Source organism: Agelaius phoeniceus, chromosome 5, assembly GCF_051311805.1.
Source record: "Agelaius phoeniceus isolate bAgePho1 chromosome 5, bAgePho1.hap1, whole genome shotgun sequence".
NCBI classification, from domain to species: Eukaryota; Metazoa; Chordata; class Aves; order Passeriformes; family Icteridae; genus Agelaius; species Agelaius phoeniceus.
Window position 1 is genome coordinate 21,350,937 of NC_135269.1, and position 26,439 is coordinate 21,377,375.

At 39.6% G+C, this 26,439-nt stretch overlaps 1 protein-coding gene and 1 long non-coding RNA gene across 2 annotated transcripts in view; both read right to left on the reverse strand.

The window, feature by feature from the left end:
- The window catches only part of LOC143694110 (uncharacterized), a 502,521-nt gene that overhangs the window by 52,204 nt on the left and 423,878 nt on the right, over positions 1-26,439 (reverse strand). The gene's annotated exons all lie outside the window — the stretch shown is intronic.
- The window catches only part of LARGE1 (LARGE xylosyl- and glucuronyltransferase 1), a 271,689-nt gene that overhangs the window by 44,308 nt on the left and 200,942 nt on the right, over positions 1-26,439 (reverse strand). Inside the window, exons 8-10 of the mRNA XM_077178505.1 lie at positions 18,169-18,273; positions 2,305-2,417; positions 668-793 (exon numbers count right to left, since the gene is read on the reverse strand). Of these exons, the coding sequence (XP_077034620.1) occupies positions 668-793; positions 2,305-2,417; positions 18,169-18,273 (344 nt within the window). The remainder of the gene's footprint in view (positions 1-667; positions 794-2,304; positions 2,418-18,168; positions 18,274-26,439) is intronic.

The window sequence follows — 26,439 nt, forward strand, 5'->3', positions numbered from 1 at the left end:
AGGGCACAATTGATGTTCACTTACCCATATCTATTAAAATTCATCCTGCTTTAATACTCTACTTGTTAATAGTGAAAAATGTGCTAATAAACTCACACTATAGTTTCATTTAATTAAATTAATAGGTTTTTAATCAGTCTTCTTTTTTTCAGGACAAAACATGGGAAAATGAGTGGCAACATGACTGGGTAAAGTGTGTGCAAAGGCTAAATATGAAGTGAGCAAGGTCTTTACATTTCTCCTAATGCATTTCTAGCTAGGGTCTGCCCAATCCTCTCTGAATTTCACTCTGTTAAATGGTGTTCAGCAAAGAGTTTCAAGCTTGTCCAGTACAAAAATGAAAGGTTTTGTATTCTTTGTCTAGGAAGACCTAAGACCTGAGAAAGCAGTAAGAATTCAGTAGTAAGTTGCACTGGCACAGGTGGCAGGTGCAAAATGTAAGAAGGCAAAGCACTTCTTTAACACCTTGCCAAACCCCAAAGCAGCATCTATATTTGAATTTTCTAATAGTAGTCAGAATGCACAAAACCAAAGTCACACTTCCTTTCCCCGTTTGGGTGTCTAATGAACAGTATGTGTTAGTTTCCCCCGTACTTAAGGCAGTTTATCTTTCTCTGGCAGCAGTCCTTCATTCTCTGTCCCAAAGGACACCTCCTCTGCAACATACCTTCAGGTCAGACACATCTCTGTAGCACTGCTCAGAACGGGTGTGATCAGAAAGCTGCACATTCCAGAAACATGGGAGCTGGTAGACAAGGAAGGGATTTTGTTTGATGACCGCATTGAAGATATCCTAGCAGAAAAAAAAAAACAAACAGAGAAACATTTGGGTATGTTGTTTCTACTGCGTGAGGTGATCTCAACTCCTCCCCCAGCTGACTCTCCTTCTCCCCCTCACAGGCAGAAATTCCAATGGTGATGAAAGGTGAAGTCTGTAAACCTTTCTCCATAATTCTGTTGCCTTGGAGGGTGCTGTTAATCTAAGGGGTGATATATAGATCCACACAAGAGCAAAAAGCTCTCCTGACACACAGAGCTAAGGCACTCCAGCAAAGTTTTCTAACATTCATCTTGTACTGCTGGCATGAGGTGTGGTTCCTGTTCTAGTCACCAGGGAGAGTAACAGGCAGTAAAACACACAGTGCCTGCTGGCACTGAATACTGCACCACTTTTTAACAAAGGGCAGGAAAGTGAATCTGGCAGCTATATTGCTTCAAGGTGAATTACTAGACATGAATTTAGGTAGAACTTTATTGTTGCAACAAGTACCACAGGTACTTTATGGAGAAGGCATGTAGGACAGGTTGCAGAGCAGCCTACACCATGAGGGAAAGAAAGTTTTACCATAAGCAGTCATTCCGTTGGAGAAGTAAGTTAAAAGGACAATCTGAGGGTAAGGTACTAGGGGAAGACTCAAGCAGCCCTCCTCTGTTCTGCAAAATTCTGTCCCATGCAGGTATTAGACAGCAACTCAGGGCCTGACTGAAAACACAGTGAAGTTGCAAGAATCTTTTAAATGAACCTCAGGATCACCCTGCAAAGATGCTGTACAGAGTGCACATCTCCATGAGCACAGCGAGGAGCGTGCTTCCTTTGTGGTGACTGGTCAGCAGCCAGAGGTAGCTCAGAAGGAGAACAAATATCTAAATATGATGCTGTATTGAATTAACATGTTCAAGCTGTTGAGCAAGAATTGTTGGTTCAAGTCTAGTATTACATTCTGTTTCTGGGTCTAAATTGAGAGCTGGCAAGAAGCACAAATTGAAAAACTGTATTTCTATGTTTAAGCACACTGTTTCTTCTCTAGGCCTCAGCTTCCTATCTGTGGCAGGGAGACAGCAGCACTTTTGTCTTTACAGGGCTGTTGTGGCAAGGAGTACATTAAAAGACATCTGGGACTCATCTGCCAGAAACAGTAAAGAAATCTCAGGAGACTCTTAAAACTAAAATCTGATTAGACAATAACCAGTGGGAAAAGACACAGTTTATTTGGACTTCTGGTGCCTGGAGGGTTCTCTGTTAAAGAAGGGAGGACAGAAAATGAAAGCTTGAAAACCCCTTTTGTCCCTCTTATGAATCATCTGAGCAGAGGAGGTAAAAATGTCAGTGTAGTAAGAGGAACCAAACCTTGTGACTAAATCTCCATTCTCTTCCACATTTTGCCCAGAATGATTCAACAGATGGTGACTACAGGCACAATAGCTTTCCCTTGCCTTTTCCCACATCTCATCCCCTCTCCCTTTCTTTCCTTCCTCAACCCATGGCTCAGTGGTTGTGCCACAGTCCTGCAGTGTCCCACTCACCTGGTCAGCCAATGAAGTGGACAGCATGCTCATCAGCTCCCGCTCCGCCGTCAGTCTCCACATCTGCTCCCACTTCATCTTCCGCAATTTATCGAGGAGCAGCAAGATCACCCCTGAAGGGAAACACAGGGCAGAGATAAAGGGAACCCATGATGTCACGTGCCAGCCAAGGCCCACCCTGCCCATGTGCTGATTCAGCAGCTAAAACAACATAAAGTTATCTGACACACCTGACTGCAACCCTTGAAACTTCTCCGAGGAACAAATTACCAATGCTGGTTACAATCTAGACCTTGACAGGGCCCGCCATTGAGGCACCAAGTGTGCACAGAACAGGATCCTCAAACTGGAAATTTTAAGTTGGAAGAAAGGTACCTCAACATTCATTGTATTCCTCAGTTGCTTTTTGGCTGGCCAAAATTCCTAGTGTACAAGAAGGGAGAACAGCAGAAACAATGAAGCTGGATTGAAACACCAGCAAAACCTTTCCTACAGTGTCTTAGAAAAATCTGCTTGAAACATGAATTGGGAAAGGCTCAGATAAGAGTGCTGTCATGGGGAATGAATGCAGATTGAAGGACCACAAAGAAGGAGTACTGATAAACAGCAGGCTGACAGAAACCACCTAGTAAAATCAATGACGGGTTCTGTGTTGTTTCATATCTTCATTAGTGGAGGGAGGAAGTAAACAGAACAGTAATGACATCTGCAAATGACATTTAACAAGAGGCCTTACAAAAAAATATCATGGCAACTGTAGAGAACCGTAGCAGCTACACAGAAGAATACAAAATGACAAAAAGCAGGCACAGGGAAAAGCTGCCTCAGGGAGTCCAAGTTGATAAAAGTAAAAGTAATGAGAAAAAGAAAAGAAATGTAGTCTGAATGCTTAAGAAAAACTCTCCTAAAACCGCTGCAGTGAAATAAACTAAAAATGGCAGACAAACTACTTTATTTCATGAGTCTTTCCAAATCAGACTACACCAGGATTAGAAAATGTACCTGGAAAAGTGCTGCTCTGGATGGGAGAGGACATAGGTGGTTCCAGTTGCTTCCTATATTTAGTTTCTATGACATGGAAAGTTTCTTTCTAGTAAAACCTGGCACTGCTATGAATAAAAAGAAAACCTCTCCTGGCAGTGCATTTTGTGGCCTATTTTAGTTGTGTTTTCCATTTAGTCCATCTGGTTCCCAAGGATGCTGGAACCTGTGCTGGAGGGATCCCCTTTCATCTTCAGTCAACCTTTCTGCTTCCAGCTGTTAGATTTTAAAGGGATGCATTGTCACAACATGCTACAGTTAATTTATGCCAGTGTGTTTGTCTTCTCTCCAGCATAAGAAAAGCCTATTTTAGAGCATGTAGTGTGCATGCATGAGCTTCTAAGAGAGCCATTATACATTGTCTGAAATTCTACATCAGTGTGAAACAGGTTCCTTGTGCTGCAGCAATAAACTGGGTGGGAGATCTCCTCTCCAGCAAAGGATTTTTTCCAGCTGGCAAGAACTGTCAGCTTTGCAGTTAAATGCAACTGAGAAGGTTCTTTATTAAGAAAAAATAAAGAATAATGGTTAGATAACTGTAATAGAATAGTTTTTATAATTCATAGACAATAGGCTGATTTTTCTTAATTTCTCTAAGCCTCCAGTCTTAGGAAGGAGGAAGAAAAGGGGAAATATTTTAATATGTGCAGTATTCTCTTTTTTTTTTGACTTCCACTCTTATCCTAGCAGCAGATTATGGCATTGCAGCTAACAAGATTATGCTGTCCTGAGGGGCTATCATGGTAGCAGCTGAGAGTAGAAGAGGCAGATGGAGTGAAAAAACTGGAATATATGTGAGAAAGGATGTACTAAATTATAATGCAATAATGGCTACTGAAAATATTCACAAAGTTTTACTGTTTCCCCACCAAAACTGATTTCAATGTGATTTCTATTTTAATTCACCTGCAGGCTTGAGTTTAACACCTTTGTACAGTTTCTATTTAGGTTTTTAATTTACTGCTGCCAGAGAATACTTACAGCAAGTTTAAATATTTACTCATTAATATTAGTGAGAATAAGATATTTCTACTAAGAGGAGAATTTAATACTATTCACTAAGTGTTACTGAGTGCAAAAGCAAAGCAAAAGCATGTGTTTTGGGAACTTTTATAACAGTTCACACAGAGGAAAAATTATTTTTTTCAGAACAGTGAACTTCAGGTTCTTGTCTATATTGTTGTGTTGCCAAAAGCAAACATAACAAATGAACTAACTTCAATCTACACAATTAGTTTGCAGGCAAAGTGTCTGAAATAAGGAAAGGAAAATATTTGCCTCAGGATCCGCTTCCCTCAGAGTCAAATTGAGTGAAATCTCAGACTAAATTCAAGATGACATACAGCTGAACATAAGGGGAAAAGGGACTCGCTCTCATCTGCTGTGCTGGGGGAAGAAGAGACTGGAGGAAAAACAAGAAATGAAAGGAATATTTTATTAACATCTAGCCCCAGGCAGCAGGACTTCTGATCTTTTGAGAAGTACAGCATCTTCCTGCCGTAACCTACCTGAGAAAAACAGAAGGAAAGCTTGGCAGCAAACAAAGAAAAAGAGAGAAGTGGCATCCCAAACATCTCATGAGTATTAAACAAATTATGATTAGCCACAGAACACCCTATTTTCTTTGTCCTGAGGAAATAGTTCAGGCATATCCAGAGATGTAAATATCTCAAAGATCTAGGAGAAAAAGAATGCTTTATTACTAAATTTGTGGAAAACATCCTAGTCTTGTTATAACTTGAATGGCATTTCTCTCCTGCTGCTTGATGAGACTTTGCTTGAACTACCAAAATTTGACAGATTCTGAACTGCTCAAACAGGCAAACAAACAAGAAAGCAAACAAACAAAGAAAGCAGTTTCTCAAAAATGTCATTTAAGGACACACAAAAACCCAGATCCAAAACCAAAATAAAAAAACTCCCCCTAAGCACAAAAAAAAAAATTGGTGAATAAATTGAATAAAACAGGACAATAAACCTGAATTAACATATTTGGATTAAAATGTTTCAGTTGGAAAACACTGCAAATTTTTTTTTGGTACATTTTGAAGCTCAATTTACTTGAAAATAATTTTAATCTCAAAATTGATACAAATTAAAAATCTTATTGAAAATTATTACAAGATCTGAAAAGGAAAATAAATTTTCTATTTTGGGTCTAACCAAACTTTGGGAGTCACCTTTTCCATCCTTTTCCCATTTTTTGATTTAATCTTCCAATGTTTTCATTAAGCAATGGTTTCCAGAGATGCTTTAAGACATGTCAGCAAATTTGTTCTTCTTTTTTGTTTGCTTTTGTTAATCTGCTCCAGAACAAAATATTTTATTTCATTTTTCTGAACAGTATATTGAAAGTCTACAGAAAGATCAGCCATTTCCCTTGGAATACTACCAAGCATCCCCACCTCTTGCTTCTGGAACAAAGACAACAGCTCCTCCTGAAATTCAGAGAGGAACATATAGTAGAGCTGGAAGTAATAAACACCATTTTTAGACAAAACAGAATCACTTAGAGATGTTATAGTGAAACTGGACAAGCTTTCAAACTCAATCAATTTATTACAATGGGCCTTTTAAAGTGCCTGAAAAAAACATTCAGTGCTGTGGGGGAAGAAAATGTAGCTCCTAAGAAATAATTTTCTGTAGGATCTTGCCTTTCCTTTTGGGTGGAACAGGATGCTTTTGTGAGCCTTTGAGGCAATGCCATCTTATATGAGTAGCACCTCAGAATCTATCCCTGTCAGGTTTTTAAAAGTTCTTCTTGAAATCAGGCCTGCAACACTGAACCAGCTAGACAAATAACAAGTAGATATCATCATAATATCCAAAACAGACAGGTAATACACACTTCAAAATATATCATAAAGCAATAGTGAGTTTTAAAAAATTACTGGGATTTTGCTATAGCTAAGCAGCACACCAACACCAACCAAACCACTGAGTCTGAGAGAAATAATGAACTAACTGAGTCTGTAAGAAATCACTTTAAACAGGCCTTTATAATATTATGCAGATTTTGTAATAAATATCTGACCCAGACATTTAGGGCAGTAATCTACCGTGTTTTGCGAAAGAGATTTGGCACCAAAAATTTCAACTCCATTTTAAGTGCTGTGGAAGAGCCGTGTAGCTCTGCTATCCTAGGAGAGGCTCCATGATAGTGCTGATTGCTGAATACTCTAGCAAATACTTACAACTTCTTTTAATTCTGATTTATTGTACTTGAAGTCAATGGAAACTGTCCCAGCGTGCAATGTTAGGGATGTGACTATGCCTTTGCTGGTCAGGGCTCCAATGACCAGTTTTGTTAAGGACTGCATTTGGAATCCACTGAGCCACAGCTCCACACCACTGGCTGTGGCCTCTCTTTTCCACCCACAGTATCAAGAGCAAACAGAAAAACCTAAGTATATGGCTGTTAGGGATTAAAACATTAAATTGAAGTTAGAATTCCAAAACAAGCCACTGCACACGTTTTAAAATGTACATCTTTGTGTGGATGAAATTCACAGCATTTATCTCACTTGGTTTATGGACTATCTGTTGCTCATAATTTGACCAGCCATATCATTACTGTAATAAAGCCATATTTTTCTATAGCTTTTAACATGATGTGACTGAAAGGACTGTCATTCTAGCACATTTCTGGAGCCTCCTGAAACATTATTTAACTATGAATTTCATGCACCAGTCTTTTTTTCTCAAAAAAGCTTTTCACAATCTAAAATACCCAAACTAATAAAAAACTTGCACGGATGTACAATGTGTTCATTGAGAATAAATGATGATCCACATTGGAACTTTTCTCTCAGAAAACTGAACAAGGCTGAGAAGCTGTTTTGAAAGAAAGTGTGCGTCCCTCCAGGCATGGTGACAGAATGCAATAGCCCTCGTTTTCTCTGCACATGTATTAAAATGAAAGTTGTCATAGAGGGCAATTTGAAATGTTGTGCAGTCACTCTGTTGGGAGGTTGGTTCCTCCTGAAGCATTAGAAACATTTTGTTTACACTTCCTGATGACCATTTAATTAAATAGAAGACTTTTACTTTCTTTATTCTCTTCTTCCCAATTATGGTACTTTTCCTTAGGCAGAATTAAGATGAATGTTTTACTCAAGCATAGTTCTAACTTCTTATTATAGAGCTGCTCACTGTAGCTCAGAATGTCCCAGTTTTCTGATTCTTTACTGCTTAGATGCTATTCTTCCTGAGCAATTTGGAAGAAGATAAACATGTTTTCTATCTTCTATTTAATTACTTCCACTTCTGGGGGAATTTCTCCAACTTTCTTTAAGCCTCAAAGCTGCTACAGAGGAATTTCCTTGATTCCAGAGTCTAGAAGGTCTGGAGGAGAGGAAACATGAGCCATAAGACTTTTTGCAGGTCTATGGAGGAATACCTCTGCTACTTAGAGACCATCCTGTTCAGTAATGCTCTCTCCTCTTATCTCCCAGAATCTTGTGAGGAGAACTAGCAATTCCACAGGCCTTTCAGAGGTCAGCAAAGAAAAATCTTCTCTAGACCTGAAGAAATTGGCCTTCTCTCACACAGATCCCAAGCATATAAAATCCCAAGCAGTAAAAATTCACACACTTAGCAGCCCAAATTGCTGAAAAGATTCACCTAACATGGAAAACAACATGGCTGGGAAATAACAAAAATATTAGAAAAGTAAAAAATGGAAACTAGGGGTTATTCCCAGCTGCTGTTTGGGCATCAAGGAAGACATTAAGGATAGTAACCTTTCTCAAAACCCTGTATCCTGAACCTTGTGCTTAGGGTTGTTGGAGACAAAAACCATCTGTGAAGAAGCTCCTTACATGGCTTCTTTTTGTGACCCTTTGAATATATAGCACAGAGAAATTACATTTTAGAGGCAAAAAAGACATATTCCAGGGAGTTCTCATTTGGTAAACTATGGAAATGGCTTCTAAGAAGGGAAAAAACCCTGTAAGAGGCACATCATTAAAATCTCATAAAATGCAAAAGACTGGGAAAGTTTTTTCTGAGCACTTTTACACCTCAGAGAAAACAATCTAATCTCAAACCTGCAAAGGGAGAGAGGAGGGAGGTTTCAGCCATTATACACTGTATCACCATGGCAGTGGCCACATGAAGTGGAGATCTGTCTTAAGGACATCTCACAGCACTGTCATGCACAAGGATCAGCTGACACATCTCTGCACATGTCTGAAATACATCATGAAGATGCCAAAAGTGGCCACTAGCTAAAAGATGGCCAGGTACACATCTTATTATAAAGTATTTTGAAATGTGAGATTTAAAATGAAAAGTGATATTGGGGGGGAGGGGTGTGAATGTCTAAAATTTTTACCAAGTTTTAAAGAACTTTTCTTCTCTTCAATACTAAAGCTGCAGTAAATTCTTACACACAAGATTAACTGTGGCTTCATTTGCCTGTGTGCTTAGGTGGCTTCAACAGAAAAAAAAAAACTCCTGATTAAATACTTATTTAGGTGATAGAGTCAGAAAGGATGATTTTTCACTCTTGTATAACAGAGGTCATAGGATTTTTCAAAATCAGTTATGGGCCTACTAGAGCATAACTTCTAGAAAAAAATTCAGTCTTGATTGAAACATTTACAATAATAGATAGTCTACCACAAACTTTGATAAGTTATTCCAATGTGTAATTACCCTGATGCAGGGTGCTTCCCTTATTCTAATTTGAACATCTCTTTGAACCTTCAGTCATTTGATCTTGCTGAACCTTTGCTAAATTGGCAAGCCCTCTATTAAGAAATGTTATTTTCTCCTCCAAATATTAATAACCTAGGATCAAATTATCCTTTGACTTGGTCCCAGATAAGCTCCTGGAGCCATTTTTCCAAACTTCATGGGAAAGTTTCCAGTATTATTGCTGAATTTTGCAAATTTTTGAGTGGTCATCTTTGACCTGTGAAGCTTAGCCCTGGACAAGTAGCTAAATCTACATTTTAAAATATAAACAGTCCAAGAAATGATCCCTAGCACCCAGAGCACCAAAGCCCTGGTTGTGTGTGTACAACTGGGGGTGAGCATGCTCTGCTCAGGGCCTGGCTCTTTCCTGAGCACGCCCTGCTGGCCACATCCATCCTGCACAGCACTTGTCTCTGAGGTCTGGTTTATGCTCCTTCAGTCGTCAGAACGATTATCCTGTTTGCATTTCTCAGTGTGGATGACATGATGAGAGAGCCAAGCCACAGTTTTCTAGACTGGAGTGTTTTTAGCAAGGAACAGAGGGTCTGTGTTGTGTGCACTGGAGAATGTCATCAGTGCATGTGAAATATTAATCTTCTGAGGCCACACTTGAGGCTTAGAAAGAGGTGCCAAATAGAGTGTAGTCCTATCCATGCCACCTTCCAGAAATACTTCCTGAAGTGAACAATGAAAAAATTACACTAAATTTATTTTTTTTTTAATGAAAGACAGTTTGGTTCCTGAGAAAGACAGGGTACCAACTAATTTCTGTGTCCTGTGGATAAACAGGGAGCCAAGAGTGAAGAATGAACTGAGCAGCTAAGTTACCTGGCAGTGTAGACATCAGGTGTGACAGGAGTAAAAAGCCTCCATTCCATACAAAACAAATTCATCTCCTGTACTCATACTCGAAATTACGCTACTTGTACATCCACTGATCACACAAAGTATTTTGTCAATAACAAACCTGGAGTTCATCCAATTACCCATTCTGGGTAGGGATGATTGTCATGCATCTCTTAATTCTTCCTGAACATAGAATTCTTCATGTCAGTGCCTCAAAACACAGAATTGTGAGTGAGTGAGTGTCACAACTCTACAAAAAGCCAGAGGAACTGGACTTTGGGTGAGCTGTGCTGAAGAGGAATCACAGAACAATACAGACTGTACAGGGTTACTGTGCAGGAGGTCCAGTCATTGCATCTCCGTGTGCAGGCATGTTTGGAAAAAGGGATCACACAAAACGGGTTTTTATGGATAAAAACTGAGGAGGTTTGTTGAAATTTGCTGGCTATTTACACCGTTAAAAGCAAGTACATCTTCCAAAAGTAATTTATCTTAGACTCTCCACCAAAGAACCACCCACCTTTAAAAGAAAAAATAATCTGTTTCTTAATCCTTAGCTGTTGTAAATCAGCTTAAGTCTCTTTAATGCAAGAGTCAGGCATTTATATCAGATCTGGACCTTATCTATGATACTTATCTGTGTTTTATTCTTCCACAGAAAGCAGCCAAAAGTGAATGGTAACAGGGACCACTGCTTTAAATTATGTTTGGCTTTTCGGTTTTGATCCTCTCAAAGGCATCATATTCAATAGGGGTCAAAATACCAACAATTTTACAAGGTTTCCACTTGGGACTATGTGAAGAGGAAAAATGCATGCATCCTGCACAGGTGCTAATTATTTTGGCTGGCTTTTAATATTAACAGTATCTGCCTTATACTTTCCCCCTGCCTTCCCCCCGCCCCCCTTAATGGGCAGTTTATTGACTGAGTGAGATTCAGGACGAATAGAACATTCTAAGATATGGATTAGGGGAATGAAAGCAGCAGCACACAATGAACAAGCCTGGAAATTAACTACAGCATTTAAAAAAAAAGCCCAGGAAACATAATCCTTCCTGCACAACCACTTATTTTCTAGTAACAGAGAGAAGGATTAGGTTCCCAACAGAAATAGAGAGATTTGCTTAAGGAGCTGTTTATCATGCTCATATAACCAAACTGCGGTACAGTTTGGGTAAGGAGATTGCAAAGTTGGACTGCCAAGCTTGGAGGGTTGTGTTCACCAATAAAACACCCAGATGGTGGCCAGTTACAGGGGGTATTCCACAGGAGTTGGTACTGAGCCTGATACTATTAAGCATTCAGAATAATGATCTGGAAATGGAATAGAATGTGTCCTAGGCAATGTAACACATGACACCACATGGTGGGCTGTGGCCTAATTCCCTGGGGATGGGCAGCTACACAGGTTCCTTGACTGGACAAGTGGGTATGAGAAAGCTCCTAAAATTCAACAGAAAGTCCTGAAAAGGACTATTCCTGAATGGAGAGTACATGCTGGAGGACAGGTGGATAGAAAGGAAATTTCCAGGAGAAGTTCTAAGGGATTGGGTGGACAGCAAGTTGAACATGAGCCAGCAGTGCAACCTTGGGGCAATATTCCATGTGTTGAGCTAGATTAGCCCTCAGGTCATGGGAGGTGATACCACTCTTGGCTCAGCACTTTTAAGACCACATGAGAAGCACTGTTTTGGATTCCTCAGTCAAATAAATATCCTGATATGCTGAAGTAAATCCATCAGAGAGCAACTCAAATGGTCACAGGCCTGGCACTCATAAGGATAAGCTGGAGAACTGGCCTTCTTCAGCCTGGGGAAGAGATGACTGAGGGATCTCCTGTTGCTTTCTAAAACTACTTAATGGAGCAATAATTTTCTAACAGATGCACAGAGACAGAATGAGAGATAACAGTCACATACTGCAGCAAAGGAAAATCTAATTACAAATATGAATCTTTACTTTTATTTTTCACTGAATAGAAAAACAGTGGCTGAATACAGGAACAGGCTGCTCTGAGAGGTATCCATGAAGACACTTAAAACTCAGCTGGAAAAGGCCCTGAGCAACCTGAGCTGATTTTCAATGGGAAGAGGGCCAAAAGACTTTGGGAGATCTTTTCTGATCTAAATTGTCTATAATTCAACAATTCTACTTGGGGAAAACTTCTCTTTTCACTGTCTGTGACTTTCTTGAGTACAACTGTATAGAGAAGATCTGCATATAGAGTGTACTGCAGCACCCCTGTCCTCCCCTGAGCTCACTTTGACAAAGATTGGTGCAGAAGGGAAGGCAGAGGAGCTACAGCACGAACAGTTAAAGCCAGGACATAGCTGAACATAAAGACAAGACAATGAGGAAAGGCAAGAAATGAGCTGCTTCTTCTGAGATTTGTGTGTAGTCCACAAGATTTGCAGATTCTTCTCTTTTAAAGTCTCTTGGTATTTTTTTAAATGGGAAAGGTTTGTCCTGAACTTAGTTTGCCCAAACACAAAATGCTAGGTTGCCCTAGCACCTAAGAGATCCTAAGAGGATCCGACTATGACCAAATCCAACTGGTTTTGTTGGCACTCTATTAGTGGGAATGACTTTGACACGGGGTAGAAAGACATCTTAGTCACTCTGCTACTTTCTGTGACAGGCACCAAGCTCCCTATTAAGAGTCCAAAGATGGAGTCCAACTGTGATGCCTCTTTTCTTTGTTTCAGGACTGTGGCTAAATCTGCTGTCTCTGTCTCTACAAAAAGGAACTGTCTTTCCACAATCACTTTTATGAGCACAATGAGAACCTGGAAAGTGAACTTGCACTTCAGAAGAAAACGTACTGGTTTTACTATCACTATGCATTTGTCTGGGCTTCTCCCATCATATAATAGAAGGTTTTGTTCTCAGTGTAGACACCTCAATGCCTTTACTAAGCTTTTATGTGCAAGCCTTTCATCCAAATTTAACCTGCTAATCATTGTCCCTCTACAATAAAGAGGGCACTTCAGACTGCTGGACAACATAATTACTGATCAAGGTATGTATGTTCACATAAAGAACTGCCTTGATCAAGCTAAAAATAAAACACTTCAAAATGATTTTTTAAATCATTACATTGGAATGCTACCTCTAAATGCCTGATTTATGTACATTACATGGAGAACTCTACAGTATGGACTCTGGTCAGATCAATAAAACTCCCAAAACGAAGACAATTTAATCAACTAAAAAGAAATAAATTTTATTTACTCCAATACAACTAGAATCTGGTATAGACTGTCTAAATGCCATCTTTTTTAATCACAGGTTTCCTACAAGATAAATGTTTTCAGTGTTTCAAAGCAAGTCTGGTGGTGTTTTTTAAAAACAGTTTTTGCAGGGGCTGAGACATGAAATTGCTAAGGAGTAGAGGAGGTATCTGAGAGAATGCCATGAACAGTAGACTAAGTCAGCCACAGTAATGCTTTTACTACATGGATAGGCCTCTCAAACTAGAGACCTCATTTTCAAAATCAAAGACATATTGACCCTCATTTCAGAAATGTCAAGCATGCTGTAAACAAGTTCTCAGTACATCACATGCTTTAGAAAGTGCATGAGAAAGACCTGAAATGAAGCTATTCTTTGAGGATAGTCAGCTTTAAGATAGCTTATTTTTAAGTGCAAGCTACAGATTATAGACAACAAAGATAGGCATGGGGTCATCAAAAAGCAGAATTATTGCTTTAGCTTCCCACCTTTGACACAAACAGACTAACAGACTAATACTTCCTGTTGAGACTGAAAGCAACGAGAGGCTGGCATTCCTAAACTGCTACCTGGACAATGTGCACAGTATTTGTACTTCAAAGGCACCTTTACATGTATAAGGCTCATATGTATCACCATGCTTTGCACTGAGAACAGTATTTACTGAGTAAACTCACGGTGCCTTAAAGGAAGAAAAATCTAATTCCAAAAACTGGCACAGTGTGAACCTAAGCAGATGAAGAAAGTGCTGCTTTTTGACTTGTCATGAGTGTTGGACATTGGTTTTTTAATCATTAAAATAAATTTTTCATCTGTTTGCAAAGACTCCAAAGGTACTTTGACCCAACCCTAATGACAGGTCTTCTATTACCAAACATCACTTATGTTCGAATTAATGGCAGACAGGAATATTGCAATGGCTTTAGAGGGGGCATGGCTAAGCTTGGTCAGGCCACCATGGTGGGTTTAAAAGGTTCTATAAACCATGACTTTTCTGACTTCTTCATTCACTGAGACAATTTGACAACATCCTCCTCTCTCAAGCAGCCAACATACTTGACTACAATTACCACAATGCCATGAGCAGAAGCCTGTGGAGCTCGGTGGAAAGCTGTTACCAGGTTTCTGGAGCAGGACCACAGGCAGTGCCATGACTACCAACAGCCCACTCTGCACTGCTTCACCAGTCATTTGTTTTCTGCACTGAAGATGCACAGCTTCATCATGAAGGAGCACAGGATGTGATCCAGGCTTATTTCATATAAACAGTCTGTTCTATGCTTGTCTTTCATCATTCAAATTTGTTAAATATAATGCAAAAATGACGTAACACGTCCTTTCAATTTCCAATTCCACTTCCACAGGTCCTTTTCTTCAGGGAAACAATAAAGGAGAGAGACTAATTCTAGCACTCTTCCAGTCATTACAAACACAGGAGTAATAAGGCACAGTACACATGTAGCCTAGTAATCGTTAGGTGCTAGCCATTCCCTTCTGTTCCCAATCCACAAATCTGGTAATGTCACATTTCCCAGTGTGGGAGTATGAATTCTCAGCTCAAGCTGTTGAGACACCTCCTTATAGTTTCTGGTGGTTCCACTGAGGCAGTGCATTTCAGTTGAGCCTCAAATCTTCAGTATGGGCTTCTGTAGTCTAGGAGTCTGAAATCCCCAGGGCCAAAGTTTTTTAAAATTACCCCCAGCACCCAAATTATAGATTTATCCCAAAGCTCCATTTGGCAGGCATGGGGTCCATTCTCAGCTGATGGAAGTTGGCTCTGCTGCACTAAAGCCAGAGAAGCCAGGGGTGAATCACCCCCCTGAAGAAGTGGCCAGAAGCCTTAACAGTCACCAGAGACTGCTTTTAAAAGCTATTCTCCACCATGATGGAAAGTATTAGACAGACAAAAAGTACTAAAAAAAATACTAACAGCTTTTATGTTTAGAATTTCTTTTAAAAGGTACTTTTCTGAGGACTAAGATGACTGTTACTCCCAAAATGAACATCAAACTATATAGTGCAACTCTGAAGCTGTAAGTTTAACATCTGTACAAAGAAAAATCATAGTGTAGCAATACTTTCAAAAGCACAGTTTAGTCAGTGAAAGATAATATAGTTACATAGCAAGAAATTGTGCTTGAATTAGTGTATGAGGAATCTGGAAGAGTTAACTCAGCGCAGACAATCAGCATGGAGTGGATGATACATAAAAAGGGCATTTGATTAAGCAGCTTACTGAGTGTTTGCCAGTAGAGTACAGAAAAAATCTTGGAAACCTTTGTGGTACAGAAGGAATTGTGTTTAAAATGCTTGAGGAAGAGAATGTTATCACAAATAAAGAATGGTTCTAACTAAGAACACCTTAAACACTAATTAAATCATCTGACTTTGGGTTTGGTCTGGTTTTTCAACAATTATATTATCATCGACTAAAGTATGACTTGGATTATCTGCCTGTGCAAATGAGGAAGAATGAAAAACAACCAAATAAAATCTTTCCTTGAAAATCTGTACTGGCTGTCAGGAGATCTGTCCTGGGCATACAAGGAAGAGAGGAGTGCAAATGCTTACTGGGTTTAAAGAACCAGCGAAGAAGGAACAAACACATCCTTGCCTTTAATACACCTGCCTTCTGGGACTCTCCCAACCTATATGTTGTCCAGAGAGGCTCAGGCATAGAAAGATAAGAGTGAAAGAGAAATTATCTTCAGAAACTGTTAGGAGCAGTAGAACACTTTTGACTTTGAGAGGTGCTTCAAAATCAAATCTGCCAGGGTTAGGTCTGGCTGAAGAGGCTCACATAAAAATCTCTTTCCTTAGGATTGTATCCTAGGTCTGTAGTAAATACTCTCCCAAGAGCAAGAGCAAAGTCTGTCTGAGAGCCTTCCCATGATCCAGCCCTGTTTAGCTCATTAAAGTTTCAGGGGTTTGAGGTCCCTTTTGGAGTTCCTAAGTACAGCTCTAGGCACTAATTTCCATGCCTTCCCCCTCCTGGACCGCTGCCTTTCATGAGTGTTTTGCTTAGAGATACTGCCCCTCTTTTCAGAGTCCCCCTGCTTTAGTTTTCTGAATCCTCCTTAGCCACACCGTTGCGCTCAGTGTCAATTATTTTTATTTACTGAACCCATTACACAAGACCCAGTCTCATCTTCCCTGAGAAATGTATACCTCCAGTCTCTGCTAGATTACTGAGGCAAACAATTAATTCAATCAAGGAATTTATATTAAAGGGTGCTGATTCTGTCAATAATCTCGTTTCCTACTTCTCAGAGGTTGCACTGTTTCACTCTTGTTCCACATCCTTGAAAAAACAACATTCCACTTCTTATGATCACTTGTCAATCTTCCATACATTATCTACCTTCTGGTTTTCTTTCTAAAAAAAGAGTTTTTATAACTACAAGGTAAGTTGTGTGAAGAAAGAAATTGTGAGGAAAATAAAATCTTGTGCAGGAGTGCAGGATTATGGGATTTTGCATGGCTTGATAGGTATGTATTAATAGAAGAATAAACACATGCAGTGTATGTGAAGGATGCAGATATTTGATTATTTTTGCTTTCAGTGTTAGGTTTATGTGATATACTGACATTTGGTATTCCTAGAAACCATTTGCACAACTAAGTTAAGACAACATAAGTTAAAGCCTTACAGATTTTTTTTTAATGTTAACATTTTAGAAATAAATATATATATTTTATACCATCCACCATAAAGTACTGCATTATTCTGATCTTATGTGGTTGTGCCAGATTCTCTCTGCCGGCATTAAAATGGCAGAAAGGAAAAGGCAAAAATACGGCAGAAAGGAAAAGGCAAAAATACAGCAGAAAGAAGGTAGCTATAGAAGGTGGTCATTTCTCAGTAGAACAAAAGATACTGCTTTGTGGTGTAACAGTGAACTGAATTGACACCAACAAGTTGAACTGTGTATAACACAAGCTTTCAAATTTCAGAAAAAATCCATGAAACTTATCTCTGTCTCATGCTTTGAGGGGGCTGGGGAACAGGGATGGGCAGACCTAGCCTTTCTATTTGCAATTCTGGCAAAGAAGAGTTAGGAAACAAACCTATTATGCCAAGATCTTGTTTCCACACTAATCTGTGTTCTGTTAGGCTATTCTTCTGAACATTTCCAGAGAACAGAGATGCTCTGCAGAGGCTAAACTATGAATTCACAAAAACTAGTGGGATTCCCACAAATATACATAGGAATATGGAAATACAGATGACCCAACCACACAACTTGTTCAATCCTTTTTCTAGTTAGTCTGTTTAATTTAATCCAATCTATTTCTGTGAAGCAAAATCACTTTTATGGTGAGTAATTTCCTGATAGTTCAGGGATATTTAAATGGACTCATCTGTTCCAAATGGAGGCTTCACCATCTGTTCTGCCCTTTTATTACAAAGAGAGAGAGAACCGAACTCACTGCATCAGCATTTAAAGGCCTGCAATGAAATGATTTAGGTGTATGCGTGTGTTCTGTATGCACCTGGTATGTTTTCTCACATACCAAACACAAATCAGTGGGAAGACCTGTCTCTTGTAAGCTAATAAATTCTCTGATCTAGTGCCTTTATTCCTTTCTCATGGCAGCAGACACTGATGGCCAGTAGCTTGCATTTTATAAGGCAATTATGACCCGGTTGGTGTCCTGCAGGGGTTATTATCTTTATTTGGCTAACATTTTGTGATACCATTTATTTCTCTACAGAAAACTATCAACTCCTATTCATTCCCTCTTGCTGGGCCTATATACAAGTCACAAGTCATTGTGGACAGAAATCTTGTAGGAGATGTGCTGAGGACCTGTCAGATTGCTGAAAAGCTCTGTTCCTCCCCAAGAATGTCACACAATCTTTTCTAACACCATTTAGAGAAGACCAGAAATTCCAAAATGCATTACATTGCATCATTTTTCCTTTTCAGAAAGATAAATTTAGCTGTAGCTTAGGAAGGGAGGAGCCAGTTACCACATCTCATACTCTCTATACCAGGAGACTGACTGCAGGTGTTAATTCAAAGCAAACCCTCAGGTCCTACCTGTGTTGTAGCCTCTCCCAAGCGCTGGCCAGGGCCGATGGTTCTTCCAGAGATTGCCCAAATACCAATCACTCTGGTTCTCCACCAAGCCAAGAACTTGCTGCCCTGGAAAATGAGCAAATTGCAAGAATATCATAAGATATAAGACAGTCAATAAATGGAAAAAACACAGGAAATCTGGAGAGGGACAACCAGTGGAAGAAGGCAGAAAATGGGGTGCTGCCTTCCTTCCATGCCTTCAGAAGAAGCCAGCTTATGTAACAGACAAGCAGGCGTGGAACAGCAAATTCAGCATGGCTCATTTCTTCCCTGGCTAGCCTGAGTAATTAAACACTGTGGGAACCTTTGTCACGCTGACAGAAATATGTCATCCAGACAAATCTGAATGCCGCTTGATTTTGGAATACAATGATGGAGAATCCTCCTAGTGAGAATTAAGTGTTGGTAAAATGATCATCTAATATGAAGATCTGTTCATACTCTGATGGAGAAAACATAATTGAAGAACAAGGCTCAATGTCACAAAGAGTGACTGAGAAAAAAAGAGTAACACATCCCTCCCTTTTGCTTCAAAAAATACTGGATTTGAAAAGTTTACCTACATAAGAAAGTTGCACTGTTTTAATTTAAGAGAGTAATTTAGAAGTCATTTGGGTGAGCCTGTGTAGAATGCTGCATAGAAATTATGACTTCAGTTTTATTTCAGTTTATCTTGCATTGATTAGCAGCTGGCTTCAGCTAGAGTAAAATGTATTTTAAATCAAATGTGTCTAGAAGGTTTGCACTGCTTAAAAATCAACCGAGAAATGAATGTTTGTATAGATAAGGACTTAATTATGTATCCTAAAATGTGGTGTGTAAAATGTAAATAAGAGAAGTGATTGAAAGGATGCTGTGGTAATGGAGGTTGGAGGGAAGGGGAGAACTGCATTTGGATCTAGTCAGAGAAAGTAAAAGGAATGGTGCTTTGAAAGGACATGCTCAGTGAGGGCACTGAGACTAGTACTGGAAATTATTTTGCAATCTTTTGAGAAAGCAATTAAGCATCATGCTTTGAAGGCTCGTTTTCAAATCCCAGCTATGCTTGTAAAATTGTGTGCATTGTCACCAGCAGTGCACTGCAAGCCTGAAATGACCATTGTATGTTGCTTACATAAAACCACAGCTATTTCAGTATGGTCCAATACAAAGGTTGGGCTGAGAATAAGACACAAAGACAGATATGATTAACTCAATTTTATAATTGGCTTGAAAGGTGATTGCAATACACTCTTCTGTGGTATCTGCAATTCAGTGGAATGTCAGTAACCTCAATGTGTCTTGAATGCTGTTTCAAAGAGTGTAAGCAGCAGTGATTGGCCAATGCAAATAAAAAAACCAAGCCAGAACACTAGGAAATTTTTCAAGGAGTGAATGGAAATCAATCTAAAAATAACTTTGAGAGATTAACAAATCCACTCCACACCACTCTATCATCATCCTACTCTATCCTAATGACAACATGACACTCCTCACCTTATTTTCCAGTGATGTATCTCCTATTCCCTTACATATTTATTATACAGTATATACAATTTTTTCATGTTAGATCCCATAAATAAATTTTTAAGAAGGTGGAAAAGCTGGGAGAGAGCAAAAGGATCATATCAAACCCATTGGTGCTACTGAAAACTGGTAATACTAACAAAGTGCAATGCACAAGCAAGTGAAGGAAATTACAAGCCAGAGGCAAACACATCCTAAGCAGCTCTGTTCATACAGATAAATGACAGCATCTCTCAACCTGTGACACACATGGGACACACTGGAGAGCACATCACTCACAAGCCATATACTGTGAGGAAATATGAAAGGGATCTCAACTGGCTGAAAGGAGCCTAAGGCAAAAAGAGGCCGAAGGACACAATTTAAACCAACACTTGTTGACTCCCAGCTGGAAGTCTGCCTGTTTATGGCCACTCCCTTACAGCTGAAGTAGAATAAATCAAGATAAGAAACATTGGCTAATAAGGCATGAGGAGAAATAAAAAAACCAAACCAATAGAAAATGCAGGTGTAGCTGGGCTGGAATGGGTTGGCATAGTTGGTAGGAAGAGACTGACCCTGCCCATAATCTAATAGCACATTTCACAACTCAGCAGTCCAGAGATCTTTCTCAGGATAGTACAGCTACCATCAAAAGAAATGTCAGAATTCCATTTGCAAGAAGCAGATACCAAACTTCTTTACCACAGAGCATCAATCTGCTTTCATTATTTTAGCCTCATGGATTTCCCAACATGCTACAGACTTCAGCCTTTAAACCAATGGATAAGGAAAAATGAACAAACCTTAATGCTTGTCAATGGTTTTCATTTCCCACGTACCAGTCCAAAATCTCAGTTCCAGTAACTTACCCCTGAAATACTTTTTTCTCAATTATTATTTCTCATGCCAAGATAAACTAAAAAAGGTTCAGGAAATTATGTTGGCATGTATTTACTGTAGTTGTATAATTTCTTTCTGTATTTTCCCTTTATTTTTGATGACACCAGAAAAAAACCTCACTTTCACCAGTACTCCTTGAGGTTTCATATGGGACACAGATGAAGGCAGAAATGAACATCATGTAAGCTTTAAGGCTCAGATACATGGATCAGATAATGTGACTTACTGTGTATCAACTGAGCTGGAAAAACTGCTGTACATGCCCTCTTAGCTTGTCACAAGCACACAGTAAAATGTATGAGCTAACATGCTCTGCTTTGCTCTTGCAATGGCCTGGGAATGTGCACACGTTCACACACTGTTCTAGGGTAAAGCATTATGCAACTTGTCAGGCTGTTGTAACTCTTACTGGTGCATAAAAGCCTATTAGGCAGATGTGATAGCTTGTCTCCCAAGTCACCTTGGAGAAAATTATGGAGATATGCTTTCCATCTTCTCTAGTTATATTTCTATTTTCTCTAGGCTGGAATAGTGTTGCTATCTTGCTAAATAATATATTTTATTTCCCTTTACATTGTCTCTGTGATCTTGATTTAAGGCAGAAGTAATCTAGAAAATAGAACTTCAGCTGCATAGCAAATATTAATGTTTCCAAAAAGGTTTTCATTCTGAATCAATACAGAAAAAAAGAAAATCAGAAATATTTTCTGGAAGACATTCCCCAAATATTTTGATCTGAAGATATAAAAATCGCATCTAAGAATGTACAACCATCCTCATGTTACATATAATACAGATGCATAATATATACTCTATAGACTACATTATTCCATGTATCTCAAAGTTCAAACAAAAAAAATCCCAAGTTGTGTCCTTCCAATTACAACCAACTAAAAATTTACTCAAAAGCTTTCACTCAGTGTTTTAATGCAATTTTGTTCTTTAAAGAGTCATTGTGAGAATATCTGTCCAGTAGCAGCTATTTCATTTAGTTATTTACTTTTCTAAGTGCATCACAAAGTTACAGACATGAGGCACTGGATGAAGGGATGCATGGTGTCGAGCAGGCATGTTGAACAGCTCTCTGACCACAACCAGCCTGTCCCTCTGCCACCCTTTGGGCCTCCCCTGCAAGGTGCTCACAGTTCTGCAGGAAATATCACCAGCTTCACTTCACCTCTGATCATACATCAGTCTGAATTCAGGTTTTCTGGGCAGCATAGACTAGAGTTCCCTCCCAGCACGGCCTTTTGGAAAAGGCAAGCATAAAGGAGTTATGTGAGCTATTCTTCCAGCAGATGAGAACACGGTGCCTGCTTTAATGGATTTGAACCTTTCAGCATTCTGAGCTGCTGGTTTCTTCTTCCTAAGAGTTATTATAATAAAATACCACAACTAACAGCAAAAGCTCTATCATTTTCTGTTCTGGTCCTGCAGTTATGATTAAGTGCACTCCTCTCACTCTCTGTTACTCCAGGCACAAGTTAGCTTATGAAAATTAAGCTGTCTTTCTTACTTCTTCATACATCACCACTAACAGCCAGACAAGAGAAAACAAGGCTATGATTCTGGCATGACCACTGTGAAAAATTACCAGGCAGGCAGAATTACAGCTGGATTGCTGGAAATGGGGCTGTGTGCTGCCTGGCTGTGGGTTGAGACTTCTCCAAAAAGCAGCTGCAGCTACAGCATTTTGCACAGAACAGCTGCCTGACAGCTCCCTCATGATGAGAAGCTTGGCTGTTGCTGAGAAGAGGTTTCCATGGAAAAACAGACACTTCTGAAGCTGACAACTCAGTGCCATTAATTCTGCTTTTGCTTCACAGATTTTTGGTGGCTAATGGAGGGGAAAGCATTATGCTGTAACTCAGACACTGAAGGGGACTCCAGACCTTAATTCAGCTCCCAGCTGTGACACTGATTTCTTGGGTGACACTGAACAGCCTCTTGCTCAATTCTCCCTGAAAAAAACTTTACCCCTCTTCCATTTTGCCTGTCTCACATGTTGCAAATGTACATCCTCAGCGTTAGTAAGTGTATGCTACTTTCTACTGGAAGGGTAAGAGCAGCAGCGTGTGGCCAGGCTGCAGCTCCATCCAGCACGGAGTTGTCTCCAGCAGCAGGGAGGAGCAACTGTGCAACACAGAGCACAACACTGCAGCTGTATGGTGCCTCTTCTTAACAGGGGTCCTCAGGATACAGTGACTCATGGCACATGACACATCTGAAGGAGTATCAGCTATTTTTCATGTTGGGTCTGGTACCTGCTGCTTTTTCTTGGTGCCAGTCTCCGTGCCTGTGAATAATATTTTCCTATTCTGCCCTATTTTTTCCCATTTTTAGAGGATTTCATCTTCTTTGCAGTCTATGGTACCCAGGACCTTAACCTGAGCTCTTGCATTGATGTATTTTGCTATAAAAAACAATAAAAATAGTAGTAAAAAATTACAGTTATTACAGGTACTTCAGGTACTTTCAACATCTTCCTTAGTGGAAGTTTTTTTTTTCTTTTAAACCTATAGTGGCTTTTACATGACTCCACTGCAATTAAAGTAAGAGCACTGGACCTACTGCTAACACTTAAGTGTGAATTGCACTCTCTCAGGACATCAGACTGTTTCCAGAAAGAGGAAAATAAGAAGGCAAAAATAAAGGGGAAGAAAGGGCTGGAGTGTCACCTGATTTCCCATGGCCAAAGGATGAGCTGGTGTCACCGAAAAGATTCAGCTCACTTCTCCTGGTTGTTGGATTTGCAAGGTTTAGCTGTATTTGGTAGAAGCCTTCAAAGTTAATATCAAGTGCAAAGTAGTTTTCAGCCTCTAAAAACATAAGTAAGAAATTTCTACACTGTGGACACTCTTGAAGTAGAACAGAGCAGAACTCTGTCTTGCTACTTCTAACTACTCTAACACCCATGGTTTAGATAATTAGGAATTTAATACAGACATGAATGCTGGAGCTACATCCAGATACTGCCAGAGCAGTGCAGGTCTTCAGTGTAAGCTGAAAGAGAGGAGAAGGACTCAACAAAAATTTAAGATTCAAGCTTGGCAAGATTCAGAACTGCAGCATTCTGCTCCCAAAATGAGACACAGAAAAAGAGAACAAAAAACTGACAGAAGGGAAGAGGGGAAAACGTACATCTTCTCAATGTGGAAATATTCTAAATTGGCCAGTACCAAGCCTGATGAACACTGTCAGGACTAGCTGAATCTATACTGGTTGAATCTATACTGGTGCAATGAAGCAGAGTTATTTTCTGCATGATTCAGAGTTAAAATCTTTGATTAATGCCCTTCACTTCTTTTCGGCTTCTCCTGATTTCTTTTTCTTCAGCCTTTAAACACCTGCCTAACACACCCTTCCTTTCTGAAATGTGTGAGGCCACATCCTTAGCTGGTATAAATCAGCATGATTTCAATGAAATTAGTGTACTTAAGCTGACCAATACCAGTTGAATGTGTTGCACTGCATAATAAATCTTGCCTGAGTGACCCTTTCTTGATGGCCTTCCTGCCCCTGACCATATATTGGTTCATATAAAATAATTGGCTTCCACAATATTTCACTTCTCCCACATCTCTCATCCACCTCTTCAGATCACTGTCAAGCTCAAGTTCTTCATCCTCACTATCACTGCCCTTTGCAATTCTTGCACTGTCTATATAAATGCATGTTTTTTCCTGCTCCCAGGCTCATTTCTCTCTTCTACTGCCATGTCCTCTCTCATTCCTAAAAGAGACTCTGTCTTCTCATGCAACAAATGCCCTGACTTACCTCTGAAAATTTATTTCAAGCACAAAATCCCTCAGGACTTTCCTCCAAAATTTTCTTTAGAAATTTTACCATGAATCCAATGTATAGTACACACATAAAATTTTGTGGGTGCTCTATAACACAAGTGTGCCAGACCCTAAAAACACAGTCTGACACGGTCTCATACACTTGTATGGTACAGGACACACTGTGTTCAGCAGAACTGAATGCTTTAACCTCTGCTGTGCATTTATTTCAGAGGTGTGCAAACATGTGACAGATATATGCATTACATTTGTATGCACATATTCACATGCACATACATAAATGCATGCATAAATATGTACAGACAAGTGTGTGCAAATATATAGTCTCTGCTGTGAAGAACTTCATTATTACATACGGAAATGTGAAGTTTCATGGAAAAATGCCTCCTGCAAAAGTTAAAATTTTTTGCTTGATATATCATTTGCATTTAGTACATTGCTGTCCCCCAGCAACCATTTCTCCTCCTTAGTGGACTAAATAGTCACGGAGAGAAACTGCACGGACAGTTATTAAGGCCCAGGTTGGATGAGAAGGTGGCCAAGGAGAAGCTCACTGAAGGTACAGCAGGACCGGCTCAGAAGAGGAGAGGATGGCTCCACAGGAGCATTGTGTGCATAGTACACTGGTGCCAGGAGAAGAAGAGAGGATACAGGCAGTGAATACCTGCTAAGAATGGATGGTAGACAAATGAGGCAGATTTAGATACAATAAATCAAGGGCAGAGAAAGTCAAGATGAGCCAGGTTGACTCAATGCAAGAGAAAAGAGCAAGTGAAAGGAATAAGGCAAACTCTGGCAAGGCTGAAACAAGGATGTAAAGCAATGTTATCAGCTGACTTCTGGGATGCTGGGATGTACTCAGAGATGGTGAGGTGACGAGGACAAAAGAAGGTAAAGCAAATCAGACTGGAGAAGAAAAATAACTTGGCAGGAGTCTATACAGAGAGAAACATGACAAATATTTTGTATGTGGTAGGAAGGAGGATTCAAAAGGCATACATAAAAGGTGATCAAGAGGATGAAGCATACAGAACTGGATTGAGAAAGGTTGGGGTGAAGACCTAGATCTGATTGATCCTCATAAGGAAAGATGAAAGAATGAAATCAATCAAGAGAAGAAAATATATTGGGTTTCCACTCATCTTCTAGTGTCCTCCAAGGAGCTTGTTAGAAAAATTAAGAGGACAGTGAGAAGTCCAGCAAAACCCAGCAAAGCTAGTAAATCTATCATTAATGTTTGCAGCGCTTTCATCTGCAGAATTTCAGTGAAATGAATTCTCAGCAGCTGAGTACAAGAGGGTAAGCATAGGAAAAAAGCCTTTCATTTTGCAACAAAACTTTTTTGAGGTTTTCTGTGGTCCCTTCCAACCTGGACCCATTCCGTGACATGCCCAACTCATTGCCATGAAATGTGTTCTGGAATAGAGTCTGGAGAAGAATGAAATGGTTGTGCAATTGTAAGCTTGAGCAGAAGAGAGGCCCATACCAGCTACATGGGCTGCTGAGCCAGTCCTTCCTCACCTCTGTTTTCATGTTACTGTTTATAGTACAAATAGTCCCAGCAGTAAAACGGCCATCTAATTAACAATAGATATCTAACAGGCAATAGGAGATGTCACACAAACCGTTTCCAGCTGGTAAATACTTTGATAACCAGGCTGCAGGAGGTCAGCAAGATGTACCCACTGCTCTGACTACACACCTTTTTTTACTAACACCAATGGCTTTTCCTTTATCATGGTCTCCTTTTAAATTTTTTATTTATTCAATGTAAAACTCCACACTCTTGTAAAATTGAAAACTTCTTTCTCTGAAAGCAGCAAAACATCCTTGTGAACAAAGTCAATTCAAATCCACCCCTTCTAATATTCAGGCATTGATTTGAGAGAAAGGGTCCAGAGTTTCAGGAATAGGCAAGGTTTTAAAACCACTGCTTGAATTTGGGCTATGAAGGAATAAGTGATCACTGAACAAAAAATGCTTTATTTTTTGTTTTTGCTGCCAAAGATAATGCAATAAAACTGTGAAGAGCAGGAAAGTA